Raw genomic sequence first — 18,586 nt, 5'->3', positions numbered from 1 at the left:
CTCCTGACCTCGTGATCCGCCCGTCTCGGCCTCCCAAAGTGCTGGGATTACAGGCTTGAGCCACCGCGCCCGGCCTTGAAATTTTTTTCTATTAGCACAAACTTCTGTTAGTGTGAATTAGAAAGAACTTGTTTCTGAAACAAAGTCTTCACTCATGATCACCTAGAAGGTATGTGGTACTGAACAAAGCACCTGGGGATCAAGAAAAAGATGACAAAGTCCTGTCCAGGAGGAGCTTACAGTTCTGTCATAGCTAGAAGGAAGCAACAGCATGGGACACCTGAATGCTTGTGATCCTGGAGTCATAAGAAATCAAAAAGGAACTATTAAGCTTCTCTGCCTCCATAAAAAAACATGTTTTTTATCTCCATAAAAAAACAAAAACCCAAAACATCTGTATGTCTTCTACTTACCACTCCTCTAGAAAATACCATTTCTTACTTTCAAAGAAAAAAAGTAAAATTTTATAAAAATGTACCAAGAGTAATAAATATTAGAGAAAACAGGTCCCAGGAAACAAGACTATTTTTTTTTTAAACAAGCAAAACATATGTTTTAAATCCCCATTTACAAGCTCCTGAAATATGGCCCTTTGTGCTCAAACTGGACTCAGAAAAACGCAAGCTTTTTCAGACCACCACAGTAACAGCTGTGGGGGGATGGGAGATGGGGAAGAAAAGGGCCAGGAAGAAAGACACAAAAGGCAGTCCCAAAGACTGCAACATTTAGCTGTTTATTAGGTTGCAAGTCTCTCCTTCTCTCCCCGTTTTCTCTTTCTTCTTTTTCTCCCCACAAATCCTCTCAAAACACACACAAAAAGAGAAAACTAGAAGCAAGATTGGGTCAAACATGAAGAACACAGAAAGAATATTAAATAGCTAGCTTTAAAAGGTTCTTTTTCAGTTTGAACAAAAGTAAAACGTTCTCAAAAGCAAAACAGAAAACAGAGCTTCCACCCAGATCGTGCAACTTAATGAGAGGAGGTTAGTGCTGATAAACCCATTGTGAATCTATACAAAGTGACAGATTTTCAAGCAAGGAAATCAATCATTTGCGATTGGAGGATTTAGAGCTCAGGAATCATCTGGTTCAAACCAACTGGGAGCTGAGGGCTGGGTGGATGGGGGATGGGTTGGACAGGGTGACATGAGGTCAAGAAAGGGGCTCTAGTTTTTATGCCCACCATTCTCTGACCCCATTCCACCCCAAACCCACCTACTCAATTCACACTATCTGTCATGCTAGCAAGACGTTCGGCTTGACCCTGCAAAACTCACTTTGTTCTCTTTCTTGCCTCACTCCCAGCAAGCTTCTAACACAAGGGAATTAAGCTTTCCCCAGGCAGTCACAGAACCAGGCTGTAAAAAGCTGCTTAGTGCTCTGCTGGTAATCTGTCACTTTGGTTCCTTCCTTGCTGTCTGCTTGTTCCCAATGGAGGCAAAATTTAGAAACATACCATCACGTGGGGGCTCTTCACACAGAAACGATGGAGTGCTCTGGGTTGCAGTGACCTCAATTTCTTTCTTCCCTGCCAGAGCTGTCTGTCCTGGCTGTTTCTCTCCTCGCTGGCAGACCTGGGAGCATGAATCAATTCTAGTTTCACTAATATCTTCCTGCCCTTTTTCCTTGCTGCTTCCTTCAGGAATCTGCTCCAGCTTACTATGGAGATATAATCCAGCAGTGCCGAGTTCCTTCTTCCCAGAGTTGCTGCTGCTGTTGCTTAAGTGGGCCAATTCTTCTCTCTTCTTGGCCACTGGTTCCTCGCAGATGAAAGGAGGTATCTCTTTAGTAGACAAGATGGGAAGTTTCCCAGGGCTCAATTTGTAGCTAGCTGTCTGTTCCTCACCCACAGTCATGGAGCGCTTCATAGCAGGAGCTCCCAGTTTCCCAGGCATAGGACTAGACATTGGGCTACTAGGGGGAGGCAGCAGGCCAGAAGAAGGCTCTTCTCGGGCAGGGAGTTCAGGGTACTTATCTGCAAGGTTGACAGCTGGGGGAACTGAGAGGTGAGAACATTCAGACAGGGCCCTGCGCACTGTCTTTTTCTGCTGGGGGGCTTGGTTGAGCATAGCTTCCTCCTCGGTAGAACTCAATTTCTCCAACTCTTTATCATGGTCTCTGATGTGAGAGCTTGCATTCAAATGTTCCTGGGTGAACACCATAGTGATTGGCGGAATGGTGGTGGGTGAATGCTCAATAATGGGGGCTGGGTGGGCTAGAGACACCAGGAGTGGGGACTCACATTTAAGCTGCTCAGAGTTATTTACCACCCCAATCACTGGGCAGCCAGGGATGATGCTATTCTTCATCTCTCCCGGAGTTGCTTCCCTTGAGCCCAGAGGGCCTTGAGCCACTGGATGAAAGTTGGGGTTCCAAACACTGGTTTCCTGCTCCTTAGCATACCTGGTAGGGATGTCAGCAGCCCCAGGGAAATCCAGATCTGACTGGCTCTTGGTCTCTAGTCCATTCTTCCCTGCCACCTTCCCCTGAACTGGAATGGTTTTGTTTTTGTCTGGCCCCTCTATGAGTCCCAGATGGAACTCGGACGTCTTCTGGTGTACCGAGTTCCCCTCCAAGGGATGGTAGGTCTCTGAAATCACATACCTGCTCTCAAGGTGACCCGAGGCTGCTTGATAGTCCTTGTCCTGCACTTCAATGCTGAGCTCTTTGTCTAGCTTCCCCTCAAAAAAGCAGAGCTTATTCTGCTCCAGGAAGCTGGCATTCTTCACAAGCCCATCTTTCGGTTGCCCGTCCATGCTGACATTCAGCCCAATTTCATTCAGTTTGCCCTCTGTCCTCTGCCATTCGAATCCGGCTTGACTGATTTCTTTTGGGGAGTCCATTCGGCACTCCGCAGGCTTGCTCTTACTGAGCTGACCGTACGCGGCAGTGAGAGAGGCTGTCTGCTTGTCTGAGAGCGACATCGTCTCTTCCACTGCTCTCCCTGCTTTCGCTCCTGGAGCTCTAATACCACCTACGATCACACAGAGCTTGCAGTGACATCACACCAATTCCCCAGTATTCATGACAAAATTCATCTCTCCCTCAATGCCCCTCTCTCCTCAAGCAGTTGGGTATTAAATGTACTTACAAATGTGAAAGAAAGAAAGGAAGGAAGAATGAAAGAGAAAGAACCTGCTGCTTTCTGCACAAAAAATGCTACTGTTAATCTGAGAATGTAATTTCCTGTGAACTAGCACTCTGTTTAGATCTGCAATTTAAAACACGGTACGGTGCCAATCCAAGCACTAAGGATAGTAATTATTTTGGCTTTCACTGATATAGATATGTGTATACCCACACACTCTCTTATCTGATACCATGCCCACCCTTCCACATTCACCCACTCAGAAAACTGTTTTAAAAATAAGCGAGACTCATTTGCCAATCCCCAGCTATAACCCCCGAAGAAGAATCCAGGAAATTGTTCAAAATTGGACTAAAAAAAAAAAAAAAAAAACCCACACCTTAACATAGTATTAAAATTACAGGCATTCATTCTCAGAGGAAGAGTGGGTTTGCTGTCATAGCAACTTATCAAATTCACTTGAAAGCTGACTTGAGTGGGGTCCCCAAAACCCAGAAGAGCTCCATCCACAGCTCTGCATAATGGAAGAGTTTAATAAAGGGTTCATTTAAAGACTTCAGTGATCAGGGCTTTGGGGATAGGTATTCTAATTATAAGAAATTTGTGTGACAACAAACTCTTGATGCATTTACGCCTGTCCCTGCCCCCACTTGGTTCCTTGGATGAGGCTGGGTTGCTCCCTCTACTACCAGCTACCAGCCCTGCTCTTTCCAGCCTAATAATCTGTTAGGTGTCATGTGAACACACTGGGGGCAGTTCATCTTTCTCTGACCTCCAGACTTAGGGACTCTAACAATTGTAGCTTGGAGTTTTCCCCACCCACCAGAGCCTACTGCCCCCATTTAACTCAGCATGGTCCTTTGCTGCCCTGGGCTTTGAGCTCACAAATTGTATATTCAAGCTGAAGGACCCACAAAACAAAATTGTGGGAAAAAAATTACACCGTAAGAACAGGCCATGCTCTTACTTTGAACAAAGCTGATTTTTCTTGTCTAGCTGTAAGTTACTGTCTTGCACTAACATAGCATATTGGAAATATTCTATCAGAAATCCAAGAGAAGTCTTTTTCCAAGATGAAGACAAGATTTAGATTTTTTTTTTTTGAAAGGCCATTTGCCATAAACTGCAATGATTTGATTACAGTTTTTAAACAACGCCTTTGGAAAAAAGGGCAAATTAAGACTGTTCTTTGGTCTATAAAATGTAAAGAAATTACCAAGGTCCGCACAGGAAAGCTTGCTAAACTGTAGCCTTTGTCCCCAATAACTCACTTTCTCTATTCATACCACTCAAGTTCCCAACAAGAGTGCAGGGATCAACCATATATCCTTTTTGCATTACCTTCAGTACCTGACACAGGGCTACATTCATGATCATGAGTGGCAACGTTGCAATGCTGAAAAAAAATATAAATTTCCATTTACCTCTGTCCTGAACATGAACTGAGCCTCATATACATTTCTTCCCCTTGATCTTGACCTGTTTAGTAGCAATACATGACAAAGCACAATACAGATTAATTGGCAAGGAACCTGGTTTTCATACTCTATGGCAAAGATGTTGCTAAGGAAAAGGAAGTGAGGTATAACAAAATGAAGAATGCCAGGAGAATCATGATTCTAATTAGTAACAAGAAAAAATATGAGGCGAGATTGGATACAGAAAGTCCGTGGTAACAGAACACAGTTGAATTATCGCTTTCTTATCTTTTTTATACATATAATGGAATAATATAATTAAGTATGTACAATATGTGATGAAAATTATGAAAGTCTGGAGGTGGCTGTGTGCCATGGCTCATACCTGTAATCCCAGCACTTCGGGAGGCTGAGGTGGGCAGAATGCTTGAGCCTAGGAGTTTGAGACCAGCCTGGGCAGCATGGCAAAACCCTGTCTCTACAAAAAGCACAAAAAATTAGGTAGGCATGGTGACACAAAATTGTGATCCCAGCTACTTGGAAGGCTGAGGTGGGAGAATTGTCTGGGCCCAGTAAGTCAAGGCTGCAGTGGGCCGTGATCACATTACTGCACTCCAGCCTGGGTAAGAAGAAACCCTGTCCAAAAAAAAAAAAAAAAAAAGGTCTAGGGGTGGGGAAGACATTGTTGTAATACAGTCCAAACATGCCAGAGGAAAACTCTGGAAAATACCTTAGAAATCAGGTAAGCCTCAACAACCCCATTCTCTCAAAACTAGTCACCCCCTACAAATGATACACACGTATACATCCTCAATTTACTGACATGGTGGGGAAAAAATTAATTTGGCTTTGAGTCAGAAGGCCAGATTTTAAAATCTGTGTCACTTAATAGTTAAGAGTCTTAGAAATTCATTTAACTGCTCTTAGCTTCAGTTTCTTCCTCTATAAAAGGAGGGGAATCTTTAAGGTGTTCTCGGATTCACAGTTTTACCACTTTCACAGGTGAAGTTGAAACAGACATTCAAGGAATCACAAGCCTGCTGCTATGTCCAACTCACAATGTGATTTCAACTTGGGGCTCCACTAGGCAGTATGTTCAGTAACCTTTCTGTCTCATGCGAGGGTGCGGCCTATTGGCAGAGGCATGACTGGGTGTGGTGGATGTTGAAGAAAGTGGTAGCTGGCTCTTATATTCTGAAGAAGCGGAAAATATCAAGGCAAAGAACAAGCATAGAAACTTGTTCCTTATAGCCAAATTATTTTTAGTTCTGGCTAGCCTACCCAGACCCACTTCACCAGATCCTCCCTGCCCAACAGCTAAGGCAATAACTAAAATCACAGGTCTCTGCTACCTTCAGATATCACATATTCTGCCTCAGTAATTCTGTCCATAAACAGCAGACTGCAAAATGTGAACCAGCCACAAAAGACCAAGAGCAGAAACCAGAAGAATGAAGCTAGCCAGGCACAAAGGAGGGCATATTCCAGACTACAGTTCATACTGTGTAGATCAGAAATGTGGTCAACCTGAAAAAATATAATTATGAGGTCCACATCTAGCAACTAGGCCAAGCACTGGCTTCATAGTTACAAGGCTCAGGAGACAGAGAGTTGAAACAGGCCATCTGGGGAGGGGGGCGGTCAGGGCCAAGAAGTTCAAGCCCATAGAAGGGGCGAGTACCCAAGACATCATGCCAGCCAGATGCTCAGGCATACAGATAAGCTTGGTGGTCACCCAGGGGTCTGAGTACAACAAAACACATAGCTGTGAGAACTGAGGGAATATATATAAAAAGCATTTGACAAAGTAGTTACAACACAGAAATACGTAATTTACCTACTGATGCTAGCTTTAAAAAAATGACCAAGAAGGCCAGGAACGGTGGCTCATGCCTATAATCCCAGTTCTTTGGGAGGCCGAGGCAGGTGGATTGCCTGAGGTTGGGAGTTCAAGACCAGCCTGAACAACATGGAGAAACTCCGTGTCTACTAAAAATATAAAATTAGCTGGGCGTGGTGGCGCATGCCTGTAACCCCAGCTACTCGGGAGGCTGAGGCAGGAGAATCGCTTGAACCCGGGAGGCGGAGGTTGCAGTGAGTGGAGATCATGCCACTGCACTCCAGCCTGGGCAACAACAGCGAAACTCTATCTCCAAACAAACAAAAAAACAACCAAGAAACTGTACATATGTATATGAAGTAGGTTTTCCTACTCCCTACAGGGAATCTGATGTGTAATAGTAATAACAACAACAACAACAAAAACAACAACAAAAGAAAGAAAGCCTAAGTCCCTGGACTGGAGAACTGCTACATTCTAATAAAGATAGACAAAAACAAAACAAAACAACCACTACTACTCACAAGAAACAACATATGAATCGTAACTGCAATCACTAACAGATAAGAGAAAAAGAAAAGCTAAATTTCAAAATCTGGGACACTGCCTAAGGAAAGGAAATAACCTATTCCCTGAATCCCTTTTAGGACAAGGGTCCATTATATCCATCAACAGTACTGCAAAGACACTAAAGTATGTGTGACAGTACAGAGTCAGAATGCTGGGGCTTCCCTAACAGATCCCTCATTTTACAGAGGAACAAAATGGGGTCCAGAGAAAAAAAGTGGTTTGCCCATGATCAAATGGTGAAAATTTAATGGAAAAGCCACAAAGAAGATGCTAGGGTTTCTGACTGCCAGTCTTCCCAAACCGCTGAGTAAGAATTAATCTTAGTCACTAGATGACTCTCCTTTTCGATGTATCTTTTTTTTTTTCCGGCTAACTACAACCTCTGCCTCCCAGGTTCAAGTGATTCTACTGCCTCAGCTTCCGGAGTAGCTGGGATTACAGGCCAGCACCACCATGCCCAATTAATTTTTGTATTTTTAGTAGAGACAGGGTTTCACGACAGGGTTCAAGGCCAGGCTGGGCTTGAACTTCTGACCTCAGGTGATCTGCCCAACTCGGCCTCCCAAAGTGCTAGGATTACAGCTGTGGGCAGTGCTGCCTGCCCAATCTATCTTTTTTTGTGATAATTGAAGTACTCCAGACTTTAATTTGGAATTATAATTTAGTTCTTTTGTGATCAATTCAAAACTCCCAAATTAATACACAGTATACATACACATGTGCAAGTGTGTGTGTTTAGGGGAAGAAAAGCGAGTTTGAAGTAAGGGAGAAAAAGCAGCAATGTACTTAGTTTCAGTGTTTACCTTATATCTTAAGAATGGGCTTGTTTTAGGCTGGGCACGGTGGCTCACGCCTGTAATCCCAGCATTTTGGTAGGCCGAGGCAGGGGGATCACGAGATCAGGAGTTCAAGACCAGCCTGGCCAATGTGGTGAAACCCCATCTCTACTAAAAAAAGATACAAAAATTTAGCCAGGCATGGTGGCAGGCACCTGTAATCCCAGCTACTAGGGAGTCTGAGGCAGCAGAATCGCTTGAACCCGGGAGGTGGAGGTTGCAGTCAGCCGAGATCCCACCACTGCACTCCAGCTCGGGCAACAGAGTGAGACTCTGTATCACACACACAAAAAAAATGGTCTTGTTTGTATTATGCAAAGAGTGAGTAAGGTGTGAGTGACTTATTCCTTAGCAAACTTCTGTTTCTAATTTCCAGTCTTAAAATAACTTAGATTTATCTTAATATCTTTCTATAGTGCCTTAGCACTGTGAGTTTCCTTTCATGTGGCTTCTGAGTAGGAAGACAGGTTCAGCCTCACTAAGAAAAAGCAGAGAACCAGAGGCTTTTACAGAGGGGAAGGGACAGAGTAGTTTATAGTTTGATTACACCATTGCTTTTGCAAGGCATACAAAGATATTAAATGGAAGAATAATTAATGGCTTTGTTGCACCCCAAAGGAGGTGAATGCCACCTGGATGACAAATGATGGGGAAACCCTAGTATAGAATAATTAGTAAAACTCAAGAAAGGCTGGGCATAGTGGCCCACGCCTATAATACCAGCACTTTAGAAGGGTTAGGTGGGAGGATCACTTGAGGCCAAGAGTTCAAGACCAGCCTGGGCAACATAGCAGGACCCACATCTATACAAAAAAAATTAAAAAAAAAAAAATTTTTTTTAGCCAGGTGTGGTGGTGCATGCCCATAGTACTAGCTACTTGGGAGGCTGAGGAAGAAGAACCACTTAAACCCAAGAGTCTGAGGCTGCAGTGAGTGAACTATGATCACGCCACTGCACTCCAGCCTGAGTGACAGAGACCTTGTCTCAAAAAAAAAAAAAAACCAAAAACAAAAAACACCCCACAAAACATCCTGAGAATGGCCAGTTCAGTACTCCAGTCCAAATAAGAATCAGACATAATCTCACTCAGGGATGCAGATTTATCCACAGGAAATAGCCACAGCAAGAAACTCCAATCTCCCAGCCGCTGTAAAATTATATCAAGTTGGTGGATGAGGTAAACACATGAAGTTTGAAAAGGGTGAGCCTGCCTAGGTAAAAAGAAACACACTTAAGAACCAGAAGGACTAAATTCTAGATTCAGCTGCCACTGGGATCCCTCGTCTCTAGGTTCTTCCTCCCCAGGAGCTGGGATTACAGGTGTTCACCATCACCATGCCCAGCTAATTTTTGTATTTTTAGTATACATAGGGTTTCACTATGTTGGCCAGGCTGATCTCGAACTCCTGACCTCAGGTGATCCTCCCACCTCAGCCTCCCAAAGTGCTGGGATTACAAGTGTGAACCACCGCCCCTGGCCCCTTGCCTCTAGGTCCTACTCCTACTCACTCACCTCTGTAACGTCTCTTTGAACCCCTCCTGAGTTCTTCATATTATCACAACACTCTATACCTTTTAAAATTTAGAAACCACACTGCAATCTTTTATTTATATGCTTTTCCCAGGAGCTTCTAGAAGGTAGGAATGTGAACTGTGCATTTGTGCCATGTGGGTGCACTGCACAGTGCTTGACTCACAGTAAATAAGCTTTCAAAAAAGATCTGCTCAGTGAAAGGATGGGTAGATTCCTTTTATATTGCATCTGTATCATTTGACCTGATCCGTCCCATCATTAAAGCTGTCTTCAACCCAGCCTAAGAGGTGGTGATCTGGAATGTCCTTTGAGCTACAGATTGTGAAGTTCTGTTCCATTCTGAGTTTGAAGAAAGTGCATGGATTCCTGTGTGTCTGGGCAGAAGGTAGTTTCTAGGACTCTTGGCAAAGCCTGCAGGTCTCTAATCCCAATACATGTACTGGCAGACGTTTCTGTTTTAGCCTTGTGCTTGGAGTTAGTATTTAACCTGTTCAGGGCCTTGGTTTTTATACATGACAGACAACTAGTTTCTCTGCATTCTTTCTTATCAGTCACCAAGGCAACACTACTTTTCAGATTGACCAACTGTTCCCAGTTATTGCCTCCAGGAAACAATTATCATTACAATGAAAGTCAACAATTCTACTATTAACAATGATTGATGACACCATTCCTTGTTAATAAATGGTAAGGCCATCAAGTTAAAATCTAGTTTCTTGCCTGGAAGTAAATGTTCCAAGTGTTTAGACATACATACATATATGTAAAACTATTTCAGAAACCATATTCTACATTTTAGAAACATTTCTTACATGTTTTAACTCAAGAAAATAAATCATGATTCTCTCTGATTAACTTTCAAAAGATGAGAAGCAAATAGACAATGAAAAAGCTGAGGCGAATAATCTGAGTTATGTGAATCAAAGACATGAAAATGCTTATGGATAAGAAATCCTCTAAAGGCCGGGCACGGTGGCTAAGGCCTGTAATCCCAGCACTTTGGGACACTGAGGCAGGGGCATCGCCTGAGGTCTGGAGTCTGAGACCAGCCTGGCCAACATGGTGAAACCCTGTCTCTACTAAAAGTACAAAAATTAGTCTGTGTGTGGTGGCTCACTCCTGTAATCTCAGCATTTTGGGAGGCTGAGGTAGCAGATCACCTGAGGTCAGGAGTTTGAGACCAGCCTGGCCAACACGGTGAAACCCAGTCTCTACTAAAAATACAAAACCTAGCTGGGCATGATGGTGTGCACCTGTAGTCTCAGATACTTGGGAGGCTGAGGCAGGAGAATCGCTTGAACCTGGGAGGTGGAGATTGCAGTGAGCCGAGATCACGCCACTGCACTCCAGCCTGGGAGACTGTCTCAAAACAACAACAACAACAACAACAACAACAACAACTCTAAAAACTACAGCTTGAAAGTATCAAGTCTTTGTTCTTTTAAGCCTAGTATTGACCCTCCCATGGCCCTCCCCAAAAGAGAATCATCCAACTAAACTAGGTAGAAAGATAACCCACTTCTTCAAGCAAAAATCTAAGATCTTCTGCTTACAGAGGTACACAATACCCCTAGGAATCTTTAGGTGCTTACTTTCTTCTCCCCAATTTCATCTCAAAATGTCTCACAGATCTCCGTTTCCCAAACCTGACTTTATTCCATGCACCTGCACTTCATGATGTATGCCTTACACAGCTGTCCCCTAGAATGCTTTGCCTTAATTTGCTCAGCAAACTCTTAACCATACTTTCAGTCTCCTCTGTGAAGATTTCTCTAGGTTTTGTAGGAAAACTTAGTCCCTTTCTGCTCTGTATTTCCATAGGATCTAGCTCACACTTCTATCATTTTTCAGAGAAGTAAACTTCTCTCACTAGAGGAAAATTGTCTGTTTTCTACCCTGGAATCTCTGAAGAGTAGAGAATGTGTTTTATTAGTCTATTTTTAGAGTAGGAGTAATGTCACTTGGTATCTACTGAATGAATAAACTAAATACTAAAAAGTACAAATCATGCTGTGTGTCCGCTATTTGCAGAGCAATAGGCAATGTTTATATATTTTGGGAGGCCGAGGTGGACGGATCACTTGAGCTCAGGAGTTCAAGACCAGGTTGTGCAACATGGCCAAACCCAGCCTCTACAAAAAAATACAAAAATTAGCCAGGCATGGTGGCATGCACCTGTAGTTCCAGCTACTTGAGACTGAGGTGGGAGTATCACCTGAGTCCAGGAGGCAGAGGCTGTAGGCAGCTGAGACTATACCACTGCACCCCAGCCTGGGCAACTGAGCAAGACTTTATCTTAAAAAAAAAAAAAAAAAAAAAAAAAAGAATGGAAGCCCCCTTACTGTCCTCTCCATATCTTAAAGAAGTAACAGTATCTTTAAGCAATATTGTAAATCAAAACTAAGTTTTTATTTTAACAGTGTGTTCGGAATCCCTCAATGCTATTTGTCAACCAGAGGGTACAAGTGAAGGGTGAGGGAATATGAGGGGAAGAAGCTTCTTTTAAAGCAGGATATTCAAGCCAGGCATGGTGCCTCACACCTATAATCTTAGCACTTTGGGATGCCAAGGAAGGAGGATAGATTGAGGCCAGGAGTTTGAGACCAGCCTGGGCAATATAGTGAGACCCCATCTCTACAAAATATATTCACCAGGTATGGTGGTGCACACCTGTAGTCCCAACTACTTGGGAGGCTGAGGCAGGAGGACTGTTTGAGCCTGGGAGGTTGAGGCTGTAGTACGCCAGGATCATGCCACTGCACTGACACAGTGATACCTTGTCTCAAAAAAAAAAAAAAAAAAATTTAACAAAACAAAGTAAAGTAATATAATCAATTGTCGCTTGATTCATTTCAAAGAATATTTAAATGTTCTAGCTCAAACAAGGTAATGACCACACAGTATTGTTTGGAGGTTAAAAGAGTTTAGGATGGCAATGAGTATATAGTAAGGTTCAATCAAGGGTAGCTATTTTTAGCTGTGTGACCAGCACCAATAAATTTCATTAGCATGGTAGTAAGAAAAAAAGCCAGTGGGGTCGGGTGCAGTGGCTCATGCCTGTAGGCCCAGCACTTTGGGAGGCCGAAGTGGGCAGATCACGAGGTCAGGAGTTCGAGACCAGCCTGGCTAACATGGTGAAAACCCACCTCTACTAAAAATACAAAAATTAGCCGGGCGTGGTGACGCATGCCTGTAATCCCAACTACTCAGGAGGCTGAGGCAGGAGAACTGCTTGAACCCAGGAGTCAGAGGTTGCAGTGAACCTAGATCGTGCCACTGCATCCCTGCCTGGGCGACAGGCAGACTTTGTCTCAAAAAAAAAAAAAAAAAAAAAAAGCCAGTTGAATCAAAGGGCAAGTGGGGTGAAAGTAATGAGGAAAGGAACTTCACAAATGGCACTACAATTAAGAAAAGAAATTACCAAATGGGTACTTCTCCAGTTGTAAAATAGTAGCAAGTTCTAAGATAACAAATGGTTTTTTTCATCTGCTGAGCATATTTTATTTATGTACAAGGGCCTTGAAACTGTTAGAATTCTGGGTTTATAAATTACTTCAAGTTTCACACCAAGAGTTTCTCACCATAAACTGACATTCCCAGCTGCTGGTAGACAGTTGATGAGCTCAAGCAAACTGAAGAAAGAAATGAAAGCCAGATTATAAGAAGACCAGGCTTCACTATGGCAAAGGGAGGGCCTATTTACAGGGATCCCAAACTGTCCCATTCACAGTAGCAGCATAGCAAGTACACTGTCACTCACAGTTCCACTTGGTTTCCAGGGGAACAACTAACATGGAGCGGGTACTGGAATCTAATATGGATCATCCTTTCAAGCTTGTGCTTCCCCTCACAAAAAGCACAATCCCATAAGAAGTTCTTTTCTGGCTGGGTGCAGTGGCTCATGCTTGTAATCCCAGCACTTTGGGAGGCTGAGATGGGCGGATCACCAGGTCAAGCAATCAAGACCATCCTGGCTAACACGGTGAAACCCGGTCTCTACTAAAAATACAAAAAATTAGCCTGGCATGGTGGTAGGCGCCTGTAGTCCCAGCTACTCGGGAGGCTGAGACAGGAGAATGGCGTGAACCTGGGAGGCGGAGCTTGCAGTGAGCGGAGATCGTGCCACTGCACACGAGCCTGGGTGACACAGCGAGACTCTGTCTACGAAAAAAAAAAGAAGTCCTTTTCTGAAAAGTTGAGCTTAGACTTCCCGACGTATTGCATTAATCTTCCCTGCCTGGAAGAACATGCATAGTATGCAAAGAAACCTTCTGTTAAAGTTTCCCTAAATTTGAGAGCAGCATGAAAAAATAACAGTAGAGCAAACAGTAAGCTGGGAGAGACTTTGGCAATATATTCATTTTCCCTACTTCCAAACAGGGTAAGATCAGCAAAAAGATAATTCATTTATAATTCAAAAAATGTCATTAGGCATCATGTATATATAAAGCTCTAGGTTGGGTGTTAAAAAGTACACGTAAATAAAACAAACACAGACTCTCTCTGGAAAATAAAATGCTAGACAGAGTCAAAACCTAGCTTCTAATCCTAAATTAACCTCTGATTCACAGTTTATGTTCTCATGATGTATCTTCATTTCTCCAAGTAGAAAAATGTTTAATTAGTGCCTAGATACTAAAAAAAAGTCTATTTTATATTTAGTAATTGTCAACCTTCTTCAAGTACCTGAAACTTCTGGAAGCTTCTGAAGCAAGACTAAGAAAAGCATGGGTCTTAGAAACATAAAGACTTGGATTCAAATTCTAACCCTGGCACTTCACAAGCTATGTGACCTTGACAGCCTCCATTTTCTTATCTGAAAAATAGAGATAATCTTTTTTTTTTCTGAGATGGAGTCTCGCCATGTCACCCAGGCTCGAGTGCAGTGGCGCGATCTCGGCTCACTGCAAGCTCCGCCTCCCGGGTTCACGCCATTCTCCTGCCTCAGCCTCCCGAGTAGCTGGGACTACAGGTGCCCACCACCATGCCCTGCTAAATTTTTTGTATTTTTAGTACAGACAGGGTTTCACCATGTTAGCCAGGATGGTCTTGATTTCTTGACCTCGTGATCCGCCCACCTCGGCCTCCCAAAGTGTTGGGATTACAGGTGTGAGCCACCGTACCCGGCCGATAATCTTTAATAGTATTATTTGATGTGTGTATGATCTATTTACCTATTTCTAGATAACCAGGCAAATAAAATCAACTCAATAGGTGGTAGGTGCTATTGTTATTGTTATTTATTTATTTATTTATTTGAGATGGAGTCTCTGTCTCCCAGGCTGGAGTGCTGTGGTGCAATCTTGGCTCACTGCAACCTCTGCCTCCTAGGTTCAAGCAATTCTCCTGAGCCTCCTAAGTAGCTGGGATTACAGGCGTGCACCACCATACCCAGTTAATGTTTGTATTTTTAGTAGCGATGGGGTTTCACCACGTTGGCCAGGCTGGTCTTGAACTCCTGGTCTCAAGTGATCCACCTACCTCAGCCTCCCAAAGTGCTGGGACTACAGGTGTGAGCCACTGTGCCCGGCCAACACCACTTGTAATATCTTTACTGTCCAAACAATGGAAACCCAGGTGACACCATTTGACCACAAGATGAATGAGAACAAGATATGTGAGAATTGGTAGCAATTTGGGGGCAGAGCAGTTAACATTAATAATTCAAAGTGAGGAACAAAGATAAGCACCAGTGATGGACTAACAAAACACATGAAAGACACATTATGCTGTTTGACAGAAAAACTCGATATGCAAGACATAAACTCTCCCTGGGATAAGCTAGAAACAGTGGAAAAATATTGAGTGGATTAATTTTTCTTCTACAAAACTATACAATAAATAAGAATAGGACAACTCTGAAAAAGAATAATAGGGCAAGGGGTTGGGCTAGCCCTAGCAGATATTAAAATATATTAGGAAACCTGGTGGAAAGATCAATGGATCAGGAAAGAAAGTCCAGAAATAGACCAAATACATGCAGAAATTTAGGGCATGACAAAGGTGGCATTTCAGTGGGAGATCGATTATAAACATGATGGTGGGATGACCAAGTAACCCTGCCTCACAACCTTATAAACAAAACATACCAAAACAAAAAACAAACAAAAACAAAACAAAACAAACAAAAAAACCCCAAAAACCCACAAACAAATAAGCAAATTCTAGACTGGCCAACGATTTAAAATGTAAAAACATTAATATAAGAGAAGAGAAAATATTTTCATAATTTCAGAGCATGGATTGGCTTTTATAAACTTGATAATACACGAAGAAGTCATTTAAAAAAAAAAGAATTAAACACAGCCGGGCACGGTAGTTCATGCCTGTAATCCCAGCACTTTGGGAGGCTGAGGCAAGTGGATTGCCTAAGGTCGGGAGTTCAAGACCAGCCTGGCCAACATAGTGAAACCCAACTCTACTAAAAATACAAAAAATTAGCTGTGTGTGGTGGCAGGCACACTCAGCTACTAGGGAGGCTACTAGGTAGGCTGAGGTAGGAGAATCGCTTGAACCTGAGAGGTGGAGGTTGCAGTGAGCCAAGATCGCACCATTGCACTCCAGCCTGGGCAACAAGAGTGAAACTCTGTCTCAAAAAAACAAACAAAAAACACCACACAAAATCTATGCCGTGAAATAATTTTTCACCGATTAGATCAGTATACATAACAACAACAAAAAAACCACACTAGTAGAGAAAGGCAGGGAAACAGGTACTTGTCTATGTTGAGGGTAGGAGTAGAGATGTACCTTTCTCTACAAGGGACATCTCTGCAGGCCTACAGAGAGCAGTATGGAAACACCCATCAAAATTATGAATACATATTCTTCAAACCAGAGATTCTTACTCTGGAGCCCCTTTTTATTACACAGACATACAGGCATGAGTATGACATCCTATAAATACAAAGATAGTTTATATACCATATTTCTAACAAAAAAAAGTTGGGAAACACCTAAAATGCGCATCAGTAAAGAAGTACTGGCTAGGCGTGGTGGCTCAACACCTGTAATTCCAACACTTTGGGGAGTCTGAGGAGGGCAGATCACCTGAGGTTGGGAGTTCGAGATCAGCCTGACCAACATGGAGAAACCCCGTCTCTATTAAAAATACAAAATTAGCTGGGCATGGTGGTGCATGCCTGTAATCCCAGCTACTCGTGAGGCTGAGGCAGGAAAATCGCTTGAACCTGGGAGACAGAGGTTGCAGTGAACTGAGATCATGCCATTGCACTCCATCCTGGGCAATCAGAGCGAAACTCCATCTCAAAAACAAAAAAGTACTATAATAAATTAGTATATACCTATGTAATGAAATAGTATACAGCTATCAGAAAAGAATGAGTCATGTCTAGAGACATGTACCAGGAAAAAAGATTTAAAAAAAAAATGAGGCCTCTTTCTTTATATTGATTCTTTTTTTTTTTGAGACGGAGTTTCGCTCTTGCTGCCCAGGCTGGAGTGCAATGGCACGATTACAGCTCACTGCAACCTCCGCCTCCCGGATTCAAGTGATTCTCCTGCCTCATTCTCACAAGTAGCTGGGATTACAGGCATGCGCCACCACGCCCAGCTAATTTTGTATTTTTAGTAGAGATGGGGTTTCTCCATGTTGGTCAGGCTGGTCTCGAACTCCTGATCTCAGGTGATCCGCCTGCCTCAGCCTCCCAAAGTGCTGGGATTATAGGTGTGAGCCACTGCGTCTGGCTTCTTTATACTGAGTCTTGAAAGATCTCTTTAAAAATTAAGTTTAAAAAGAGTAGCACACATCAGTATGTATGTATACGTCTCATTTATATGAAATCAGGAAATACATATATTATTGCTTATTATACACAAATTGTCTGGAGGATATATAAGATATTGTGAACACTGGTAGCTTCTGGAGAAGGAAAGCTGGAAGGCGGTTAATGGAGGGAGGCCAGCTTATGTTTTACTGTATACTCCTTTGTATCATGTGAATGTATTAACCTATTCAACAATTAGTTTTAAAAGGTTTTTTAACTATTAAAAAAGTATACATTGTCCTTAGGGAAAAGGTGTGGTAGAATTTACAGAAGAAACAATAAATTTTGTCCCAAACCCATTATCCTTCCCATACCCACTCTGTAAGGCCACTGCTAACACAGTCTCTGAGCCTGACCTGACCCAGGCAGGGCCCCAAAAGTTCTGCAGTACTGGTCTTGCTTCCTCAAGAACAACAAATCCTCTTTCTTCATTTCTTTGGAAATACTGAACAAAAAGAGATGGCTGGGATTTCACAGAAATTACATGTTAACTTTTGGATCACTGCTGAAACTAAAGAATGGGTCTAGAAACCAAAACGAAAGAACTGGATAGAACACTGGAAATCTCAATGAATGCTGGAAAGCCCTCTACATACTATTTCATTTTCTGCCTTGTAATATGGTAGCTAATAGAAGATAAAAACAGAGAAGATGAGAATGTCTTATGCAAATAACAACCTTTAGCATTCTTTACTCACACAGCAGTATTCCTTAGTGGGTACATACTCATGCATAGAGCAAGCTTTACCCAAAAGAACAAGTCCATACCATGCAGAACACAATCCCATGATGAAACCTCTCCAAAAGCCTGACTGGCTACTAAAACCAATTGGTGTTTTTTTAAAAATTCTGGAGTTAGTAGCTGCATCATGCAAGCTGGGAAACAGTGATTAAGAAATAGTGTCACTTGTAGGCTGTGAAAAATCTCAAAGACAAGGAAACATTTTTTGAAAGCTAGATTCAGGGAAGCCACAGTTAAATGTATACTTTTTTGGGGAACTGGGGGTGGGGGGAAACGGGGCTACCATTTCTAAATCTTAAAGGAATCATCTTCTTAATCTCATTCCAACTACTTGACTAAGTAGAGCCAAAAAAGAGTAAAATTAAGAGGAACACAATATGGGCAAGTTTTATGGACTATGTTTGATGGACATAGACTATGCCCAAAACTCAAACCCACATGCAACTGTGGGGCAATGGATATAAGCAGCAAACTGGTCAAAAAATGTATCTGTATCATTGAGAGATCATTTCCCATTACTAGAAACACAAATAAATCTGTGCCTACCAATGCTGGTTCGAGGCCACCATTTCCTCATAAGGAGGTGGACTGATTTCATTTAACCTAAAAGCAATTTGGATATTTAGTCCCACCAGCACAAGCTACATATACACTGAAAAAAATCTCATGTACATAGCTAGACATTAAATACTTTCTTTCCTCCTGTGAATCCTTATACCAAGTAATGATTAAAATTTAGCTGTAAACTTGATACACAGGAGGCACAATTT

The 18,586-nt window shown here is 42.5% G+C and overlaps 1 protein-coding gene across 19 annotated transcripts in view; it reads right to left on the bottom strand.

The window, feature by feature from the left end:
* Positions 1-18,586, bottom strand: part of MAP4 (microtubule associated protein 4) — a 229,344-nt gene that overhangs the window by 39,798 nt on the left and 170,960 nt on the right. Inside the window, exon 9 of one of the 19 annotated variants that reach the window (XM_023231603.1) lies at positions 4,892-4,984. The exons of 17 other annotated variants lie outside the window; for them this stretch is intronic. In XM_023231603.1, coding sequence (XP_023087371.1) covers positions 4,892-4,984 — 93 coding nt within the window. Of the gene's footprint in view, positions 1-4,891; positions 4,985-12,652; positions 12,920-18,586 lie in introns of those variants that run through there. One more of the 19 variants, XM_023231601.2, reaches the window with a different exon arrangement.

Source organism: Piliocolobus tephrosceles, chromosome 2, assembly GCF_002776525.5.
Source record: "Piliocolobus tephrosceles isolate RC106 chromosome 2, ASM277652v3, whole genome shotgun sequence".
Lineage (NCBI taxonomy): Eukaryota > Metazoa > Chordata > Mammalia > Primates > Cercopithecidae > Piliocolobus > Piliocolobus tephrosceles.
This window is presented reverse-complemented; position numbering and strand designations above follow the sequence as displayed.